Raw genomic sequence first — 23164 nt, 5'->3', positions numbered from 1 at the left:
GAAGATGGACAGTGCTTGATTGCTGTCCTCTGAATTAATCTTCAAAAAATGCTCTCCTCCCTTCCTTGACAAGAGATTTTGAAAGACATCTTATAAGCTTGGATCAACCAATATTGTGAATGAAACACATTTTGGCCTAAGTATTACAGAAATACATTTAGTCTGTTCAGTGTGCAAGCTCACTGAACACACAGTATTTGAACAACTTGTTCCTGTTTTGCCTAACCTGAGAATATAATTCAATTCTCAGCTGTCATTTGGCCAACCCCTTCCCTCCAGTAACTTACAACTTTCAATTTCTAGTGTGCAGTTTTGTTCATCCAGAGGATATCTGCGTAGATCCATCATGCAGGCAGCTGTTGTTGTGATCCTGTAAGAGGAGGGTGAAAAGAATAATGAGACTTGAAACCACATTTTACTTGCCTGAGACGGCAAGATTTTCTATAATGGGCTTTCTGTTTGTTTAAATACAGAATGGTATGCACATGGATTCCTGGCACGCAGTCGTCATACAGCTTTTAAACATGATTAATTTATGCCGCACAGTATAATGGTTACACCATAAAGCGTAAGACCATATGCTGAATGTGGAGAAGGATTTTGACTCAAAAGTTTATGTGTAAAAGTGTACAGTGTTTTGAAGAACATTCAGTGAGATTTCTACTTGGACATCTTATTTTTAATGTTCTTAATTCAGACATCTTCAAATGGTTTAGCCAATTGTTTTATTTGTAACTCATACTGCTGATATCTTTCTTTTTCCACTTCGTTGTCAGTTACTGCTGTTTTAATTTTGTCTGATAGGTGTGTGCATTTTCATCCATGCTGTGGAATACCTGGTAATACCTTATTCATTATTTTTATGGTTTCATAATCAGTTTATCATTAGCTATGATAATTGCACATCACCTCTTAAAAACGGCATGAGGCAATCAAACACTAGTGAAATATAACATCATACGGTGGCTACTTCATGAACATTGAGAGTAACTAAGATTGCCGGCTGGGTGTTTCAGATCCTTACTTCTCCTAGAGGGCACATGAGTTGATATTTGGTCCCTAAAAGTATTCTCCATAGCCTAACACCTTTTACAAGGCAGTTCCTCTCCTTTTGTTAGACCATAAATCACAAGAGCATCTGAGAAAATACTTGCTGATAAGCCTGTGACTGTGTGGGAGGAAGGTTAAATGACTTCATGAGGATAGGGGTCAAATTTTAGCTTCTTTTAAAGGTCCCTTTGAGAAAGACAATTAGATCAGTCTTTTCAAACTCACAAAAGTGAGTTATCACCTTCATTTGCTTTATTTATTTATTGGTGATAGATGGGTTCTTAAATGCTTATAAAACTTTTGAAGTTGTGAATGGGCAAACTTAGCTTGTAATTTTACTGGTGTCTCTCTCCTTCTCTCTCCAATGACTTCTACCAGAGAAAGGCAGATGACCTCTTTTCTTGATCTGGATTTGGTCTTGTTGTTCCAGTTCCATGTTAATGAATACCAGAGGAACACATCTGGAGATTTTACTTTTGATGTGCTGAAAGTCAAGCACACTTACATGCTCTGTTGGGGGGATAATCCTTGCTGTCACTGAACTGACAGAATTTAAAAGGGGAAAAAATGCCACATGCTTCATTACTGTGACATGCTTCAAAATTTCCTAAGTCTACAAAATCCATCTGTCATATCTAGTATAAGGAACTTCTAGCAAGGGCTGTAATGAGAACCAGTCCATGAAACTACTCTGGAAAACTGTGTAAAATACCATGAAAGTGATACATTTATACTTTTCTTCAGGCTGATTTTGTCACATTAAACAGAAATGCATGTGTCTGAACAGGCATTTGTGATAAAAATTCATTTGCCGTAGAGAAGGTCTTCATCAGTGGTAGGACCTCCTTTAGATTAGCCATGTACCCACTATACCTTACTGAGAGGCATTGAGAAGACATGCAGTACTCCTTTGTCAGACACCTGCTTAATAATGCTTAAGATCACACATAACGATACACTAACATTAGTCACAGCTAAATGCTTTTTAATGAAGGTTTCATAGGGAAATGTTTTGTTCCCAATTAATAAACTGGCCTTTATGGTAATACAGCTCACCCCTATCAACCGGAGTGTTTTCTAAACCACTGTGGTAACACTCCCCCTGCCACCTACTCAGGCTGCTCTGTGATCTCAGGAACTCCCACTAGCCTTGGCTTTTGAGCAATGAGTTGAGTGGCGAAGCTTACCTTGACCGTGCCAGAAATTCTTGCATGGCTAAGGTGGGCATGGCACTGTCTGTACCAGGGACTTCTGTTGCCTCCCCAAGGAGGGGAACAAGAGATAATCAGTCATCCTCTGACAGTCTTGGAACATTATTTACCTGAATTGTAGCCTGAACGGAACAGTACCATTGTTACTGACCCTTTTAAGAACTCCAGTAATTACCAGCTTGGATTACAGCCGGGATAGAAATTCATGACTAAAGCCACGCATTTTGTGACCCTCTAAGCATCTGTTCTAAGAGAGGCCCTTTGAGCTCTTCCGGACTGCAGTGGATGCACCCCTCTCTTACAGGGACACCTCTCAGAGCTTTCCTATATTTGCGGAACCATCACTGAAAACTCAAGGTGGGACCTGCACTGACACCCCCACTCCCTCCTCAAGGCTCTAGCCTCACCCACAGAGAAATAACAAGGCATCTAACATTAGTATTTCATTGGATTTGAGGTTAATTTTTAACAGGTATATCTTTGCAAATTTATATAGACACAGCCATTGTGTCTGTACATGTTTGAGTGTGTGAAGTGACTGAAATACACTATAGCAAGTATAGCATGAATGTTGACATCTTGGATCTACAATTAAGGCGCTGTTGTAGCTGTAATAAATTCTACTGAATCCTTTTATAGATAGAAAATTAGTTATGTTAAATTAGTTATTAAATGCTGCTAAATCCTTTAGACTAAACTGTATGGGACTGAGATTGCAGTCCTAGACTCTCAGAAGTTTAGCAAGCAAGGAGGCTCTCTCTGAACCTCATGGCTCAACAGGAATCATGCACCCTCTTCTGCACCCTTACACTTTTGTCTGCCTGGTCTCTGTGTATATCATTCTAAACTGATTCTAATCTGATTTTCATTAGTATGCTTCATCTATGTAGTAAGTAACAGAGTAAACCTTTCCAGAGCACTTTGTGAAGCTGTACTTCCACAAATTTATATTAAACCTGCTTTTGCTAATATATTTGACAGAGATTTTTTGAGTAATCTTAACCACCCATTTGTGATAATCAGTTTGAGTGGCCAATTATTCCTTATGGCAGGGTATCTGTACTACTGACTTCTGCAGTTTTGCATATTTTCTGTAAGTTACATTAGCAACAGCAATTAGCTATTCTTTATATCATCAATGCAAATTGATAGTGCAGTAGTAAATAATGTGATTGTTTATATCTGAAATTTAAATATTCTATGTAATTTTTTTTCCTGACATTGTAATTCTGACAACTGTACTGTCTTCTCCACCAGCCTGCCAACACAATATGGTCCCTCCTAAAGCTGGAGGTGCTTAAAATTTATTGGGAATCTTAGGCTTCCTTGAAAATAGCTACTTGTAATTGCAGGAGTGCTTCAGGATTTAGCAACCCTCATTACCTGTAGTTCATAAATCTGCCTTTCAAGCATGTTTCTCACTCTTGATAGAGCTCAGCTGTGTAAAATTGCTAATGGCATTATGCTCTGGATAACCACAAAACTTATTTAAGCAGATAAATTAAACCCAGATGTAATCATAGTAATTGCTGTCTTGAGGAAAAAAAAAAAGTCAAATATTTTATTATAAATAGAATAAAATCCCAGACCCGCTAGTGATTGCACTCTCTCTGGGTGAAGAGAGTAACTGATGGCTTGCACATGCACCAGAAGCTTAAAAATAAAGACATTCAAATGCAGAATACATGGGTGTAATGGCAGGAAGGGAAATGCAATACTCTGAAGATAGGGCAAAGCTGCAATAAATCTGTGTTCAAGAGGATTAGACCTGTAAGTTCCTTGGCACAAGCAGTTTGTGGCAATGGCAGAATATCAGGAGGCTCTGTAAATGTTTAAGTGGAGGATTAATCCTATACTTGAAGCAGAACTATTTATATCTCAAAGTAGGATATGTTTCTCCCAGACTTTCCATTCTTAAAACACATTTTAAGTTCAGGTGTTGGGGTTAACTTCTTTTGTTTGTACAGTGTATTTTATTCTACTCTCCTTACATTCTTTAGGCTCATTTGGATAAAAATGCTAAAAATGGCATTATGCAAAGAAGACAAGCAGATAGGTGGAGGTATATCATTATGCTACTTAATTTCACTCATGTCAGTACTCAGACATTCTGAGATGGAATGAAGTCTGAACTGCCAACAAGCAAGCTAAATAGTATTTGCATAAAAGCAAAATTAACTGATTTATTTTTTTTAAATTTTGGCTTGGGGTTCAAGTTATTTGATCCATGGCTTAGCTTTTACTTTGATGCCTTACTCTCTGAATATCATATTCTTACTGTATAGTCAAGATATTTTTTGCTAAAAATAAAATTCTATGAAAAAAACCCACTGATGCCCATTATTTGCAAAACTGACTTCCTTAAGTAGTACTGTCAGAGATTTCCCTGCAGAGCAGCAGGTTTTGTAGGAACAAATAGGAAAGCTTAATATTTTGAGTTAAATCATCAATGAGCAGTTAAAGTAAGTTCAGAAGGAATACAGGAATTGGATTTATAGTTCCGTACTTAGATAATTTCCTCAACATGCTCAAAAAGCTGATCCTCAATTCTTGGACAAGAAATAAACACAATATTTAAGTCACCAATAACAACTAAATGTGAAGATGATCAGAGCTAAACAATGCAAATTCTATTGTGCAATGTTTCCTTCATTTGGAGGGCAGGTATCAAATTTTAATATGTTTGTTCTTTTTCTGTCAGTCAACAGAGCATAAATTATAAATGTACATGAAGATATGAACTCGGATGGACTAATTTTTTTTCCTTAAAAGCTAAATAAAAACTTCAAATCAAATAAAGAATAACCATGCTTCTCTTAACCACTGTAGTGCTAGGGCTCTAGTACATGCTGGAAGTAGACTTTCATATTCCAGGTATAAAATTGCTTTTATTAAATCAGTGTTAATTTAACTTCAGTGGTATCAGGGAGCTTAGTCCCCTAGCAACATCAGAACCCAGATCCGTATCCCTGGTGTAATTGTTCTAATTTTTCTGAAACCTGGAAGAATCTTGATGTTGAAGATTTAGTGGGATGTTTTGTAAGGAGAGTTATTCAAGGAATAGAGGAAGGCAGAAAAAAAAGTACATTTATTCTTCAAATTTCTTCTCTGTCCAGGCCATTAGTAAAAGGTTTACAGTTAAGATACCTGCTGATACCATAAATTTCCAAGCACAGCCTGAGTGTTTGACCCTGGGAGAAATGTCATCTCTGCACCTGAAAACATGCCCAACTTCTAGTGCCTGGAACAGCCTACTTGCAGGGTGTACATTGAGCATCAGCATTACTGGTTTGGTATTGGGTATTTTATATAATGTAGTGTGCTCTTGGGAGATCTGTGTTCAACAGTCTGTGTGTTGCTTGTGTGGTCAAGTTCCATTAAAGTCTATTAAATTCTTTAAAAAAAGAAGTTATGAGTACTAGTAAAATTGGCAAGGGCCAAAAGGTGATTAAATAATAATGCTTTCACAGATCTCATTAGAAGCGGAGAGAAAATTTGCAATATTGGGTCCTGAGCAATATTGGGTCCTAAGCCAAAATTTGCAATATTGGGTCATTAGTTTTAGATATGAGTACATGATCATGTGGAAATTTTTGGTTTTTTTAATTAGAAAACTATTATAGTTTAGCTAATTTTACCAGTAGGACATATATTTGTGACTCCAGGGTGACAAGTTGTCAACTGCTAGGTCACTGCTGTAGACTGCATACTTTGAGATAACACTCAAGTTTATAAGGAAAGCTTTTGTATGGATTTAGGTTAGCAAGTACAACACACACTTCCTTTTAATCTTGCTCAGAGAAATCATAGAGTTGAATAATCATGACAAAATAAAAAGGACCTTGAGGAAGATGTGTAAAGAGAAATACACAGCTCAAAGAGGTAAAGCTGTACACAGCTGAGAACAAGGTCTAGTATGGGGGGGCCCAACAACCTTTATAATATTGGGTAAAGCAACCTGTTCTACTTAAGTTGCACAAAGATGGGGCAAGGAAAAATGGGTCAGACTATGGACTGTCTGTTGTATTTTATCAATACCCTGAACTTGTCAGTGTTTGCTTGATTTGCCTCTCCTTCATCTTTGTTTTTTGTTGAGAAAAAAAAAATTGATTAAAATTCAAAAAGAGGTGAAAATGCTTTTAAAATATGGAAATCCTGTGGTGTGCCTTTCTGAAAACAATGTATATATGTCTATATATATATGTATGTATATGTTTATGTATGTGTGTAAATAAAGATGCTATGTATATTTTGGATTAAGCAGAGGGATGTGGATATAACACACTGCAGATAAATATTAGGTCAATTATTTCTCACAAGACTTTATTAGAACTTTATTGTGATTATTTTAGGCAGAAGTGCCCAGCCAGCCTGTGGTACTACAGTGACTGGTCACCATAACCTACTGTGCCTCTGGTCATGCACTGGCCGACCTTCCTTCAATGCAATAACCAAGTGTGTCTCCAGAAGCCATCTCTTCCACTGCTTGAGGACAGTGGCAGTGGGGAAAGGTGTCTCAGGGATAGCCTGCATGTTCTGGCTACAGTTCCCACTGGCCTGCAATGCTATATAGCCTCCTCCACCCCTGACATCAAGTTTCTTTCCTCCCAGTCTGTCCTTTTAGTTGCCAACATCAAACCTTGAATGAAATGCAAGCAGCTCAGCAATAATGTTGGTTGCCTCGGGTATCAAGGTCTTGAGCTAGTATGCTGCAGCCAGAGAAGGACACATGGTGAAATTTTGCAATGTCTTTCAAGGGCTGAAACATTGCTTTTAAGATAAAAAGAGCTGCAGTAGTCAGCAACAACCCCCCACACTCCGCCGCAAAAAACCCAAACAAACAAACCCACAGCAAACTATTGAAAAAAACTAGAAGAAGAAATAATTAATAGTAGCACTGACTAGTGCTGTAGCACAGTAATGGTCATGGACCTGTGCTGAGACCTGGAGGAGTCATTCTGAGTTTGTCTATCCTTGTGTACCTAGTAACACTCCTGAGAGTGAATAGACTTGTCAAATGTAGAGGAGGAATATTTGGTTTTCTCTGAGGTGTAAATACAAATGTCTGTTTTCAAGCAAAAGACAGGCATGAAAAGTTAATCTGCGGGGTGTCAAATCAATCAACTGCATTGGCTTGAAATAAGAATGTTAAAAAAAAGAACAACTTAATGAAAACATGACTGTTCCTATTGCTCTTTCCACTCACATATGTTCTTCTCCCCAAAAGCTACTGAGTTGTCTGTCTGGGCTGCTGTGTTGTCCTGTAGGTCCCTTGAGACACTCCTTATCCCGTTCCTATTTCCCCCTGGTCATACCAATTTAACAGCTGTCAAGACAAATGAGGCAGAATTTGCCTGAATTGATTGTTCTTGAACCAGTTCACCAGCTGGGCTCACTGTTGGGCCCTAAAGATGGTTTAAATGGCAGCATCTCTGAAGAGAGTAATGATGGTGAAGAACAGATGAAGGCAGTGCTCCCACACAGTGAATTTTGTCACGTTATTCCCATGTCAGTGGGAATATTCACCACCAGTGAATTGCCATGGTCAGCTCATTGCTGGTAAGCTGCCTGAGCTTTGTCTCAGACAGAAGTCCTGGAAGAGTCAAAACTCTATTCTTAAACAATGTTCCCTGTCTATCTCAGCAGCAGAGCCTAATCCTGTGGTATACATTCAGTCTCGGGCAGGGGCAAGCCACTGAGCACAGTGACTGTGTCTTTATATGCCCAAACAGTTACAGGGTCTGATGCAGGGCGTGTTGATTGGAATAAGCACGTGCCTAGTCTTGCTGTTGAGGTCACTTCAATTAGTATTGAGGTTGCTTCAATTAGTATTCTTTAACATAACCCAGGCATTACTTTATCACATCTGTTTTGTGCCTACAAAGCTATGCAGTGGTCAAATGCTCTTCTGCTAGACTGAACTGACTGTGAATTTGAAATCTGTTATCCATTTGCTGTTTATTTTTCCCCCCCCCCGGTTTTTTTTTCTTTCTTCTTTTTTTTTTTTTTCCCCCCCCCCCCCGGTTGTATTTACTTCCTTTGCTGTTTTTTTGTTGTTGTTTTGTTCCTTTGTTTGTTTGAATGATGAAGGGTTATTTTCTGGAAAAGGTCACTGCTGATCTTCCTTTAAGTATTCCAGGTTCAGCAATCTCTTGTGGCACTTGAAGTTTGTGGGTTTTGTGATGAAGGCATTCAGATGCAGCACTTTGCAATAATGGTGTTGTGATCCATAGGACAATACAGCAGCCTAAGAACTGCCTGCAGCAAGTGATGTCCTCAGGCAGAATTCTCTGTCCCTTACTCTGATGGGATGTAAGCTAATGGTATCATTCTCACCTTTAACCTCTCTTCTGAATGCAAATAGATGTTATCAGGTGTGTTAAACAGGTGTCGCTTAATGCTTATGGGAACACTATACTTTTGTATTTTATGTCCCGCCTGGCAGTTGTTTAAAAAGGTGTGCCCCTGGAGCCGTAGATCACTTTTCTTTTTTCTATATTTTTTTTTTCACAGAAAACACTGACTTCTACAGTCAGTGCAAAGTAGGAGTGTCTCAAAGGTTATATAATTTTCAATTAGAGTGCGGTGTGCATGAAAATATTTTGAAGAAGGGGACATCACATTTCAGTCGCCTTGGCGGATTTACCTTGGTACTCATAGTAATTGTCAGTAAATTAATCATCATTATTTTGCTTAAACTCTTGATGAATAGTCTGACTTTCAGCTGCCAGGACTCTGCCTCAGAGAATAGCTACATAGTTACACAGTTAAATAGTTACGTGGTACTATCACAAAGTAGGGATGGGGTGAGGAAATTACCCGGAATGCAGACAAACTGACTTGCTGGCTTCTGCTTTTCCCGAGGGGAGAGTCTGAAGCTCCAGCGTAGCGGTGGCCATAGGAGGCAATGGGAAAGGGAGAGCTCATACGTGGAGGAGGTGACAAGAGAGGTGGCGAGAGAAAAGGTCTGGGAGAAAACATGTTGCTCTGACTGAATTAGAACCTTCTAAAATCAAAATCTTGAGGCAGATATGTACTTTTTAAAGATAAGGTAAGACCTTTATTCTGTTCTGATGTAGTGCATCAGAATTAATTCAGAGTAGAGTAAAGATGAACGGTGGAAGAATAAAGATGCTTGTAAATATCAAGAAATAATAATTTAAAAAATCACTAAAATTTTACAGAGTAACCTTATAAATATTTAAAAAACCCCTCTGTATTGATGCTTGTAAGCCAAATTTCAGTGCAATGAGGATTTTTACTGCACAGCTATAAACCCATGAAAATAAATTTTATAATATAAATCCCAAGAGGACTATAACCATAGCATGGCAAACAAGATACTTCAATAAAAAGTGCCTTAGAGTTGGAGCTGAAATTTACTGCAAATAGTAATTTAGTCTGACAGTGCAAGTATGTTGCAAGATAAAAAGAAAAAGAGTGAGCCAGAAGTGCTTAGCATAAAGGAAGGTCCAAGAGAAAAAAAAAGTCAGGTAAATGGTTTTCAATCTGGTTTGAATTAAAAAAAAAATAAAGGTGATAAATCTGTAACTCTTTCAATGTCTCTATGCAAACCTTCTAAAAGTGACAAAGTGAAAGACAGGTGCAGATAATATCCACTGACCGGAACACCCTGCTCAGCAGAGAACAGAGGTCCGCTAGATGGCAGCAGTGATGCTAGTGTCATTTGGTATCTTCACGTTTTGAGTTGTTGTTTTTTACTTCAAAATAAAACAAAATTAGACACCAACATACTTATTGTGTGTGAAAGAAAGACATGAATATTTTCACTCGTCTCCCCTTCTTTGGCAGAAGCAGAAACTAGGCAACATCCTCAACATGCAGCCTAGTTTGGAAGGCTTCAAGATGTGCTTGGTCAAAACAGGGACCAGACATATTCCTGCGGTTTTTTTGGTTGGTTGGTTGGTTGGTTTTGGTTATCTTTTTTCTTTGTTTGGTTTTGGTTTGTTTGGGTTCTTTTGTTTGTTTGTTTGTTTTGTTTTGGGCTTTTTTGTGGAAACAGATGCCTGATCAGGCTAAGCATCTGTTTAAGACGTGAACTGCTAGGACTTTTGCTGATGGTAGGTGAGCCCTGCTTCATTTTTTAGCTATACAGAAAAGAAAATTAGTAACTAATGAATTGCAGAAAATTTTGACTCAAGATTTTTAGGGCTTTATGTTGAATATCACTTGAAACTACACTCCTTGCTCCTAGGAGAGCACACCAGACAGGGAAGGGGAAGGCAGCATTTTCTATAGGGGTCCTGTAGAGAAGAGAAAGAAAAGTAAGAAGCAGAAAGAACCCTGAGGCAAAGGAAAAAGGGCTTCGACTTGAATCTGTAGTTATTTATATAGCTATGCTTTTTTACAAATAAGAAGCAGTAAATGGCATTTTATGGTATGACACTGCTTTGTTTGTAACTGACTAAGACCTAATACTCATTAAAATATGCTTTTGTCACTTAGAGAGTTCCTAGATTATCAAGCCTTTACAGACCCTCAGGCAATTCTTAATACAACGTGTGATTGATTTCTGAGGGTTTTCCTCAGGTCTTTGATATTCACTATTTACCCATGTTCTCCCATCCTGTCCAGACAGTAAGTACGCCTCAGTTGTTCCAGATAGGTAGCTGAATATGAAAACTAACAATTCCAGCCAACAAAGCAGGCAGTGCAATTATGTCTGGATACATATAACAGAGGAAACTTGTGTGCATCTGAAGGAGCTGAGCTGCTGCAGTTAATCCACCACGTGTGGTGACTAATTCCTTTGGAGAACTGAAAGTGAAATGAAAATCTTGCACTAGGACTTCAGTTAGAGAATTTTAGGTCTTGCCAAAATATTGATTCTGCAGGCAGTATAAAGTGTGAACAAAGATATTAGATTGCTTCTTTTGCACACCTTTGACTTCAGAGGAATGATTATGTGATTTTTGTGTAGAAAACTGATTGATGACCATGCCCTGTCAATGGATTGTAATGAGTTTTCATTGTATTTGTCCCAAGCCTGATTGTGTGAATCAGTTTAAAGTATGTATTACTTCAAAGATATTTCTAGTTGTAACATATTATTAATCCTCAGAACTTTTTGAATGAGCATAAATTAACTATAACATTGAAATAAACCTGGGACAGTGGGGGATTTCTGTTACTTTAGTACAGCTTTTTTGTTGTTCTTATGCCATATCTTTCACTGTGAATTGTGCTATTGAATCAGTTAAACAGTATAGAAATAAAAAATTGTACCCTGACATTCATTTTAATTAGAAAACAGGAGTTCAGATACAGTGGAAAGTGAAGGACCTTTGAGTCATCATTCATACTATTGCAAGTACTGCCTCATGAATTTCTTTCACAGCCTGATCAACGTTTGTCTTGGGAGTAGTAGGGCAAATCAATAAATAGGAATTTTTTGGGGAACCATGTTTTTCTGAGACGTCACACTCTAATTTGAAGCATGGATTGATTTATGGATGGTGTGTACCGCTTTGCCTTTGGAAAATACTGTCCAGTGGCTTACACAGCACTTTTCCCTATTGTTGTTTACTCCTTTCTGGACAACAAGTACATCTCCTTTTTATTTTCTCAGTATTTCTTTTGCTGGCTGAAAAAAATTCTCTGTCCTTGTTAAGCAGATATATTTCATTTCCCAGATGCAGCAGCACTCACTACATGAAGAGACTCTCATCCTCTCATTTCCTCCTTCCATGGAAACTAAAATCCACTACTGTCTACCAGCAGAGTTACTGATGAGACAACACCTTGAATTGTCTTTGTGAATCTGTTTTTGTCGATTGCAAGTTAAAGTGGGTAAGGTGGTAGCTATTTCAAGTGACTGAAATAGATTAGGAAGTGTTCACCAAATCAACCTTCATTAGCATCCATTAGAGAGCTGTAATGTCTAGTAGGGAAATGGTCATGGTTAACTTGGAGGGGTCTGGGAGAGACCTTCTTAAACCAGCACAGCATCGCTTAGGAGCCACGTAAATATATACACACATATGTGGGCTTCTCTGTGTGAATTATTTAGATGAGCTTGTCCTTTTAACCCAGTTCTTCAGCTGGGCCTGCATAAGATAGAGAAGAGAGTGAGCCCCAGAAAGTGAGTTGCTCATTTGTACTTAGAGCATTCAGTTTCTCCTGACTGCCAACACTGATGAGTCATGTGCAGATTTCATTTCATCTGAGTTGCTCACAACTTCGAAAAGAAAATTGTTATTTGTGCCAATGAGATATTTTTACCCTAAAATGACTGTTAACTAAAGCAGTATTGGTAACTTTGAATGGGTAGGGGGTGAACATTTTCTAACTGGATGTTTTGAAGGGGGGAATATTTTCACTGTTTTTGTCTTTCAGTAGTGGTAGCTGTTTTACAAGGTGGATAGCAGCTCTGTATACCAAAAAGGTCTTACAGGGAAGAAAAAGATATAAAAATTGTAAGTGGTGCTAGAGTAGAATATGCTTATTTATTCATTTAACTTTATTTATATTTAGAGAGGCAAGAATAACTTACTCCAATGTTGATGCTTTATACTGGTTTATTTGATTTCGGATATTCTTTATATCAAAAATATAATTTCTTTTTTACACAATGATACTTGGTGCTCTTTTATATTCATTGAGTGCTGGGTGCACCAGTGATCCAGCAGACTGATACATAGTTGAGTAGCATGTTGAATGCAGAACATCTGTCACTAATCCTCTGCAACCTGAACATCCCTCAAAAACAGAGCACGCAGACTTGTTATAAACGGTGTGATTTCAGGAATTAAATACATATTGTTTGGGAATTAAAATATATATTTCACAATATAGAGAAATGTATATGTTCTATAGATAATATACATGTTTAAATGCTTTCCCCATGAAATCTTGGAAGATGCTTATTTTGTCTGTCTGCTTTTTTCTGCTTTTCTTTTTTTTTAATTTCAATTTCAAAACATGTACATTGGTTTTAAAAGTTTCATGAAAGGATATCCTGGTTCTACTCAGAATCTACTAGGCATTCTAATTTCTTCTTGTGACAGAACATTTTTCAAATGGATGAATACAGGACAGCCAGAAAGGTGGGTCTGTTAAAGTAGGAGAGCAAGTGGTCCAGCTAAGTACTTAAATTAGTTCAGGTAGCCCACTCTGTGCCTTGTTACACAGTACAGTCATACCTTTTAATACTTAGCAACTTACACGGCTGGCAGGTTTTAATATGTGAAATCCAAGAAAAGGTATGAATGGAATCTCTTGGTACTTTTTCACACATTAATTTTTCACGCATTAATTAGAGCTGTTTTTAGAGTACTGTCAGAGAAAGGCTGGCTAAAGAACACTTGGATTTTTCACTAAAATCGTGAAGGTTAGCTGTGTTCAAATGCTGGTGCGAGCACATTGGGGAAGGTTGCACGGAATGGTGAGAAGTGAGAAATGTGGGGATGGCTCTTCTATTGGCTCTTGCAGCTGAGAGGATCAAAGCCTTGATTAAAGAAAGAGCGAAAATGAGCATGTTTTATGTACCAAAGCCATGAGTAGAATGAGGACAAGGCTTGTTTTCCTAAACTCCTTAAGTATCAGGACAGATAATCATGTATTTTTGAGAGTTTCCTGGCTCAGGCTTTGGTGTTAACCTGTATCAGACCTTCTTTTCATCTTTTTTGTCTTGTCTTGAGTAACCTCAGAGCACCAAGCCTGACAAGAGTTCAAGAAGCATTTGGACAGTGCTCTCAGGAACATGGTGTGACTCTTGGGGCTGTCCTGTGCAGGGCCAGGAGCTGGACTTCGGTGATCATTGTGGGTCCCTTCCAACTCTGAATATTCTGTGATTCTGTGATCTTTAATATTCTGCAGGCTCAGACTCTGCAGGCTTTTGTTCTCTCCTAGGAACATGTCTGCATTTGATTCTATAAGCAGTTGACGTGTAATTCCTCACCGTCAGTATCTGCTGTTGTGCTGGGTTTTTTTATCTTTAGCTTTAGGAGCACAGTACAGTAGACTCTTTCTAATGCTACCTTGCCTTTATTTATGCAATGTTCACGAGGACCGAACAAGTAAAAACCTCCTTAGATGACACAGATGCTTTTTACCATAATGTTAAAATACTGAATTTAGACTGAAGCTTATAAAACAAACTCTTCTGCTTATGTTTTCTGAATAGGAGAATTTTCAGATAAGAACAGGTTGTTTATGGTGTTTAATTCTCACTTTGTGTTGTTTCATCATAACTTTTCTGTGTTGCATGGCTTCTTGAGTCCCAAGAGGTAGTTGGGTAATTTTACTTGGGTTTTTTTTGGTTGTGGGTTTTGTTTATGTTTTTGTTTTTGTTTTTTTCCCTCACAGGACAAGAGGGAAATACAGTAAGGCATTGCTACTTGACTACTGTGTCACATTTTCTGTTGAATTTCATAGTTCAGAAGTTTGTCCCTGAACTGTTTTGATGATGTAAGTCATAATAAATTACATAGGCATTCTTTCATCAAGATAAACTAATAAAAATGTAGAAAAGTAGGAAAGACGTGTCAACCTGCAGGGTTTTGTAACTTTCAACCTTCTCCTTTCCATCCTGTATAAATTTTTGCTATCATTCTCATGTCTAGTAGCTAAATACCATATTATTGCTAAGGGTTAGTGTCCAGTGGTTTCACAGAATGATTTCTTTCCCTTCAATGTTTCCTTATGTTTGTATCGAAGGATGGATTTGAAACCTTTAGAGGAGAAGGGTTTAAAAATGGGTTTGGAAATGTTATATTTTCAAGTTCATACATTGCATTTTCTACTAGTTTCATACATGCTTCCTGCATTTAATTTAAAGTTGCTTTGGAAGGGAAAATATTTACATACACATTTTACTTCTTGTTACCTTTACACAAACTAAGTGCATACCTGGCATAGGGAAAAGAACTGCGATAAGTTTTTCCCTTTGATCTCTTGCTATGGCCAGGACTGTCTCTTTGAGTATGCTAACAGCTCTTCAATTTAGCAAATAATTTGCTTATCCTGATAAAATTTCCTACAGGTGACTGAGTATAGCAGAAGATTGAGTTATTCCCCATGAAAGCAGGAAGTCTTGAATAGTGCCGTGCAGTGTTCAGGCAGATTTACTTATAATCTTGTAAGCATGCAGGCCTTTGATTTTTTTCAAGAAAATGCTTTGATATTTTCACTGGCATCTTAAACATAAGACTGACATTTTGCCATTAGGAAATAACAGAAAAAATGAATTAAAAATGGAATAAAAGATGACTAGTGAGTGAAAGCTCATACATATATATCAAACAGCCATCACCTCAATGCTCACAAAAAACAGAAACTTCCATCGCCATTGAGAAAACATTTCCAGCTTATAGGGAGACCTACAAAATATCCTCAAAGACTAATCTGGAAACTAAGCTTTATGTCTGTATCATTCACAACCAGAAGAGTGAAATTATATGGGTACAAAATACTTGTGGAAGAGGCTGCAGTTTATAACCCAGGCAGTTCAATTGCACAGAGCTCTGAATGGCCATACCTGACAGAATGGAGGAGGTAGTGACCACAGAATGGGTTGAAATATTTCAGATGAGTTTTTCAGGAAAGAAAATACTGATGATCTGTGAGTTACAAGAATTGTTCTAACATGTACTTAGCCTGAAACCTGTTGGTTTGGTTAGACCTAAAGAGGAGCTTGTGTGCCTGAAAACTTCCCTATATTTTTTCACTTAAATTAAGTGGTGCAATGAAAATAATATTCTTTCATGAAAGACAACAATTTTCTTTGGAACATGTGTCACCATGTGGTCTTGAAATGTCTGAGTTTTTGGGCTTGCCTTTTTTTTTTTGGTACAGGTGTTAGTCAAAATGAATAAACCCAATTCTGTTTATGTCTTCTTTAATGATAACCACACAAATCATCCATCAGTTTGGATCCCTTGTATTTAGCAGATAGGCTGTCCATTTGAATCATTGTCATGAATTCCCACAATAAGGAATATTTCAAAGTATTTTGAGTATTTAAAGTAATACTAAGCATGCATCTGCTATGCAGAGTTCTCCTTTCTAGTGATTTGCTTATGAGAAATTAAATAAGGTTGCATTAATATACCATATATAGCATAATTAAATATTACTGAAACATCTGTGACACAGCTTCAAAACAAAACCCTTGTTTTCTCACAACAGAATCCCAGCAGGGGGCTCCCAGGTAACACAAAAATCTGTAGCAGTCTTAAGATGCATTTGGTGCCCACACTTGGATGATAGCATGTATTTTAAAACTTTCCAGAATTTGAATTAAATTAATCCTTAGAGTAGTCTTTTTTTTTTTTTTTTAGCCTTTTACTTAAAGCAGGTTTTAGCTGCTGAACTCTTTTGGCTCATCTTGAAGTGTTTCAGTGGGAATTGTTCTTCCTTGCATCCAAAGGTAGATGGTGAAAAGCTGAAATTTTTCCCTTAGGTCTTTCAAAAATCTGGCTGGTACAGGTCTTGTGCCACTTTAGGCTTAACTCTACCTAATATCCCAGAGAGATACCTTGGAATCCTTATGTGCTTTAGTAACTCTCTGTAGGTGGGTTAATGTATACCCTGTGTTATCAAATTATATTAAGAGCAGAATTATTAGTCTCACGTAAAGAAATAATTTTAAAAAATGAACTATTTCTGTATCTTTCTAGAATCCTACCAAAAAAATAAAAGTGCTAGTTTTATAGCTTTTTCATTTACTTCTTTCACTGAAGGACTCAACAATTGGAGACCTTGTAACAAGACAAGTAAGCCAGTAGCAAATTGTATTTGAAATTAGGCCAGCTGGGGTCAATGCAATATTTCCTAGGAAATAAGCTGGCAATCTTTTCTCTCCCCTCTTTCTATATGAAAAAAGTCTGACTAGAAATTTGTCAGGAGTATTTCTTCAGAAACATTTATTCAGGTATGGAAATATTTCTTACAGAACAGTTCAGGACTAATAAAATGGAAATTGAGATTATTTTTTAATTGGACTCCAAAGGCGTTTTCTGATGGAAGAAAATAACAGGAAATGGGTTAGACATATTTGAACTAAATCCTTACCAATAAAATCTGTGCAACTTTTTCTTTCTGTCCCTTGACCAGGAGATATTAAAACTAACAAATACAGCATTGAAGATATATGGGTGATTTAACTGGATAACTGTTAGGCCTTTAAAAATCTGCTAAATATTAGCTCTCATTTTACTGAAAAATAGCTAGTCTTAAGCTATATGGTCTGTTGTTTGTAAAAAGGTTCATCAACAAACCTGAGAACAAGTTTGAAACACCTGGTATCTGCTAGTAAACCTCAAAATACTAAGTTTACCACACCAGATTTACTTTCCAGGTTCTTGATTTACACAAATATAGTATGAACAAAACTGGAAGTAGATTTATGCTTCCAATATAGCCATTTGATCACACTGTCTCACATAGTTTACAAATCCATCTATCTAAAGACTATGAAAAATGCTGCATTTGCAGTCTCCTGTGACCATGCTCTCAGAGGTTGCTAGAGAGGCTCTCCTAAAAGAGACATCAGCAGCATGCATCAGAGCATCAGAGAGTTACGCTACCCAGGCCTGAGAAGTTCCAAGAGCTGAAACTTGCCCAGGTTTCTTCTGCTTGCGCCTTGATACATGGGAGATGTCAGCTTACCCTTGGTGTGTAAGTTATCTTCTCAGACTATAAACTTCTCTGTCTGATGTATACAACTGATAGTAGTATAAGAGGGCATATATATTTCCTCTTGGATGACTGGTGTGTCTCATTGAACTGAGACTATTGGTATGCATGTGGCCTGCAAAAACTTGTCTTCGGCATTTTTTAAGGAATATGACGAACTGGACACTCTGCATATGTGGAAAACATACAGATTTGCAATAAGGAAGCACAAATAATTTGTATGTGTTTTGATTTGGTTTTAATTGTTTTTTTCTAAGAGAAACTAAGTATAATGAGTGTATACTCCTACTGACCTGACTCTAGAAAGCACGTGTGTTTTTCATTTGTGTGCCTGTGTTTTATTTAGTAGTTTGGGTTTTACTTTGTGTATGTGTTTTCTGTTGCCATTGTATCTGGAACTTCGTTGTTTGCTTTTGTAATGGAATTTCAAGAATTGGAGCCAATGTTTCTGTCAGTGGGACATGTTGCTGGTACTGAGGTTGGAGACTGACTGCCATGTTACTCTGACCTGTGGGCAGATACCTCAGCTAAGGTGAAACCAGCCACTCTGGGGGTAGACAACCCAGGTTGGGGGAGCTGCAGCTGATGTTGCTGCCTGATGATTTACCCAGAGATTGAGGAATGGTTCCCTGTCAGCTCAGACTCCTTCGTAGGTCACTCCCATGTACATTTACCTACTATAGGTTTTAAGTGCTAAATGATTTTCAAGTTGCTTTGTCCCCACTTTCACTCTTGCTTTAGGCTCTGAGTAACTCCAGGATTTCTGATATTTCTAGATACTTCCTTGGAAGATCATGTCTAATTATATCTGTAATCCAAAACTACATGAATTGTATTTGAAGTACCTACCTCCGGTCTGCTCAGCTTGATTTCCCAGTCTAAGAAAATGAGGTCAGACTGGCAGTTTAAGACGAGGTTGTATTACCAATGCTGTAACAATACTTGGTAATCTTACCTTATTAATGGCTTTATAAATGAAAGCATTTTATTTGTCACATATTTTGCCTCTTAAAATGAGGTAATTTTGTCCTAACAGTTATAACACCATGTATGTTGATGCTACAGCAGAAGTGCCAAATATAGGAATGTACTACTGTATTTTATGGGGTAATTAATTTTATATTTTACATTTTATTATACTCAAGGGCTTGGCTATTATCTAGATTGTGAATTCTCCTGCAGCTACTTTTAAGCCATGCCAATGATATTTGAGAAGAAAGGCTAATCCTCTTTTTAAGTGGAGATATTTATAGAAGAGTAAGGGTTAAAGAGAAAATACCTTTCCTGAAAACATTTTTAATGCATTATTATTTGCATCTTTGCACTGTTCTCAAAATACGGATTTTAATTTATTGTAAAATTACTTATAAACACTGCATTTGATTGCTGTAGTGAATTAAATCAGTGCAGGGATGCTCTTCACACTAATATCCTTAAACACTTCATATGGTACCAGCCAACGTTCTGTGTGCTACAGCACAAAGCAGACATGGCCTGATGGCTCTGGGCTTTGTGAGCAAGGGGATGTCTCTAGGAAGAGAAGCCCCCACAACCTAGCATCATTTATTAATTTTTCCTTTTTCACTTTTACGTCACTAGTAAACAAGCTGCACCAGCATTTGTTCAGGATTTCAGCAGCTTTCCAGGTAGTGTTTATCAGGGAAGTGCTTGTCTCTTTGAGAGAACACTTAAATTAAGACCCCTCCCTCTTTTGTATCTAAGGGCATTCAGTTTGGAGCAGGTCTGGCAAAATATTTTCTATCTCCCCTAGGACTTTAATTAACCTGCCTGATATAATTATTGCACAGAAATGGTACAGATTGATCCCTCATCCCATGCCCCTCTGATTTTTGGCTGAACAACTGTTTCACTGATGTCATGAATCAACATCAATATAAATTAAGTAAGAGTGAGGTTGGTTTTAAGCAGCTAAAAACTTATATTTTGTCCTTCAGTATTAATTGTTCTTAGCATGCTTAAAATGAATAGTAAGTAAGCTAGAAATCTGCAGCAGAGTACAGATTTAATTACTGTCCCTCGAAATTTTTATCATTAGAGGGAACTGCTTTTTATTAAATGGCTTTTTAATGAACTTCAGGACCTGGAAAGCACACATAATGTGGTATGTACCTAATGTATGGTGATAGGAAATATACTAAAATATGTTAACATATTGGGACTCAGCATAGATCTATTTTATGTACCTGTATATAGCCTTATATAAAAACATACGCTAAATAATCTGTACTGCTAACAGTATATTTCAGCTATATAAGTTAAATTGCAGTGGTTTTTAAAATGTTTTTGCCTTTTTCTTTCAAAAATACAAGTAAATCTTGTAACTGTATATGTCCATTTGATGTTCCTTGCAAAGTATAAGCAGCAAGAAATGTGTTAAAAATCGAGTATTTCAGGGAAAAAGCAAATATTATGACATTATGCAAACTTAAGCACTAACTTCCAGAGTATGCAGATTAAGTATGTGCAGCTTCAATGGTGTGTATCTAACTGGCCACACTGAAACAGCAGGAGTTACGTGGCTCAGTTGTGAAAAGCTTGTGAGGATTTTCTTTCTGGTTACTCAATTATAAGATATCTCTGCATCTGAGCTTTTGCGGTGTGCAGAGGAGAAAGCTGAGCTAGCAAATACACAAAAGTTCCTATCTCATTTAATGCCTACCCCCTAAAAGCAAGTAAAGAAGGAATTACTTGTAAAAACTTGCCTCTACTGCTATCGAATGAAGTGATTCTTAGACTGTGTATATAAATTTATTTGAAATACCTCTTGATCAAAAGTACTTCAGTGCTATTCTCGGCCATTAAATTCTTTTTTCACTTGATTTTTGTCTCCCAATATGTTTGAGCCAACTGTAATAGTGTTATTTATACACACTAGAGATAAGCTTTGGTGTGACTAGAGTTCTTTTAAAAGTAAGATGTAGTAAAAAAAAATTGAAGACCACTTTATTTAGAAGTGGGATTTTGATGCAGATCAGGTTGACAGTGAAAGAGTAATAATTTCAAAGTATTGGAAGATATTTGCACTTCTGATATGGGAGAAAAGAAGGACTTGCTCAGATTTAGTAGGCAGAACATAGTCTGTAAAACAGAGGATAAGAAAATAATCCAAAACCTATTTATACCAAGATGGTAAGAGATTACGTGCTGCCTAGAAAATATGTAACCCATACTCTGCAGTGTCTTTCAGCTTTACAATTAAACATTTGTTAAATATTGTCTCATAATTTTTAATTGATATCTCTATAGTATTAATGAGGTTAAATAGTTATTAAAATATGAGTATACTTAAATAGTTGACATATCATTTCAGTAATCTGAATTTGATCTAGAATCTGCTTGAATTAGGTGGTCTTTGAAAAAAGCTTAGTGGGCTTTGCGCTACAAAATGGTTATTTAGTTCTTCAAAGTGCAGTACTTGATAGCTGCAATCAATTACAGCATCTAAAGCTTGTGTTGAAATTCAAGCCTGTGAAGCCAGTGGTGACTCCACCAGACTGCTTATGAACTTCAACTACTGATTACAAGAGCCAACGCTCATATATTTAAAGCTGAGTCCATGTTCAGTACTTGTGTTTCTACTGGTTTTTTTTTATACACTCTCTGTAGAGATCAATTCAACCTGAAGCGTTTCCTCATCTTCCCTAGGTATTAAAAATACTATGTTACAGGGAATAAAAACCAAGATGGGTGAAAATGGAGGAAAAGGTTCTAAATCAAATACAGGGAATTATTTGGTAACTCAGTATATGGAATTTATGAATAGTTGCTCCCCACAGAGTTGTGTGTTTCTGCCACGTCTGCTGTACACTGGGGGTACGAGGGGGGAAGTTTGCTACATGTGCCACTGGAGGGAATTCAGTCCATGTTCGTCCTCTCCTCAGGGGTGAGGAGAGCACCTCTTAGGGGGATGGACAGCCATTGGATTCACCCTGGCTGTTTCTGAGGCTATTTGTGCTAAAGGAAGAGAGCAAAGCTGTCTCTGAGTTACACCTGGGACTTACCTGGCCTGGTGGCCAGAGAGGACCCTAGCTTTCTTCTTTTTTTTTGAGTTTTCAGCCTTCCTTTTCCATTTGTGCTATTTATTAACTACCAATTAGCCACTTAAATTTATTGAGCCTGCCATCTCCATTTTGTGTTTGATGCTGATTCAAACCTTGATGTTTTGGAAGAAGTACTTCTGGTTTGTACATGGAAGCCCATAAGCAGCTGGAAGTTTTCTATTTACCTGCAGTAGTAAAGGTCTACATAAATGATGCCACATAAGTTTTAGGTGTTGTACTCACTTTTGTCTGAAATTTCCTCAGTTTCATCTGTGTGCTTTCAGTTATATAGTACTACAGTGATATCTGTTTCAGGTAATTTTAATCAAATGATGTTAAAGAATTATAAAATACTGTGTTGATTGTTATCTTTCATTTAGCATAATAAGTGTGAGTAAAGTAGTAATGAGATTGCATGGAGTTACTTAAAAGATGTGTAGATATGGCATTTAGGGACATGGTTTAGTGGTAGACATAGCAGTGTGAGGTTAATGGTTGGACTTTATGATCTTAAAGGACCTTTCCAACCTAAACTATTCTATGATTCTGTGATCATCTTGCACCAGCCATGCCATGGCCTTATAATTGGGTTACAGGCCAGGAAGAGGAGATGACAATAGGATTGACAGTGACACAGACACTTCAAACAGTCTGCAAGTAGCTAAAAGGACAAAGAAGACAATCTTTCTGCCTCAGGATCAATTTGCCTTGTCCTTTTCCTCCTTTTTTTATCTTTTGAGTTAGAAGAATGCTCCTAGCAAAGCACTGCCTGTGATAAGTGTCTTGCTGACTGCCCAGCAGGCACATATGCTTGTTTAAGGTCTGTTGGGAAGAAAGTTTGCAGCAGGTACAGTGTGATCTGTTGCAGGCTGAACAGGCATCCAAAATGTGCATCTGAACTGCCCCTCCTCCATCCCTACCCCTTTCTAATAGCTGTACATTGAGGAATGTCTTCATTTGCCCATGAATCCTGAAAACTGACTCCCCAAGACTGAAATGTTTTGGGAAGTGGAAGAAATTATGAAAAACTGCTTGACTTATTTTTGCAAAGTTCTTGTATATTTCTAGAGTTTAAAAATATAAAAGGAGTCCCAAATTGCTTCTTGCGAGTCTTAAAATGCTCACTGCTAAATCTCTTTGCATTGATATGTGGAAGAAATACTTTGTAGCATTTTCAAAATGATC

At 37.4% G+C, this 23164-nt stretch overlaps 1 protein-coding gene across 8 annotated transcripts in view; it reads right to left on the bottom strand.

Moving 5' to 3' along the window:
* GABRB1 (gamma-aminobutyric acid type A receptor beta1 subunit) overlaps positions 1-23164 on the bottom strand; it is an 86498-nt gene that overhangs the window by 29969 nt on the left and 33365 nt on the right. For all 8 annotated transcript variants that reach the window (XR_001865282.1, XR_001865283.1, XM_008641408.2 and 5 more), the window contains one exon: positions 288-370. Coding sequence is in view for 6 of the 8 variants with exons in the window: in XM_008641408.2 (XP_008639630.1) it covers positions 288-370 (83 nt within the window). In the remaining 2 variants the exon portion in view is untranslated. The remainder of the gene's footprint in view (positions 1-287; positions 371-23164) is intronic.

This window comes from Corvus brachyrhynchos, unplaced genomic scaffold, assembly GCF_000691975.1.
Source record: "Corvus brachyrhynchos isolate BGI_N302 unplaced genomic scaffold, ASM69197v1 scaffold17, whole genome shotgun sequence".
Classification (NCBI taxonomy): Eukaryota; Metazoa; Chordata; class Aves; order Passeriformes; family Corvidae; genus Corvus; species Corvus brachyrhynchos.
The sequence above is the reverse complement of the archived record's forward strand: the minus strand, read 5'-3'. Positions and strand labels throughout refer to the sequence as shown.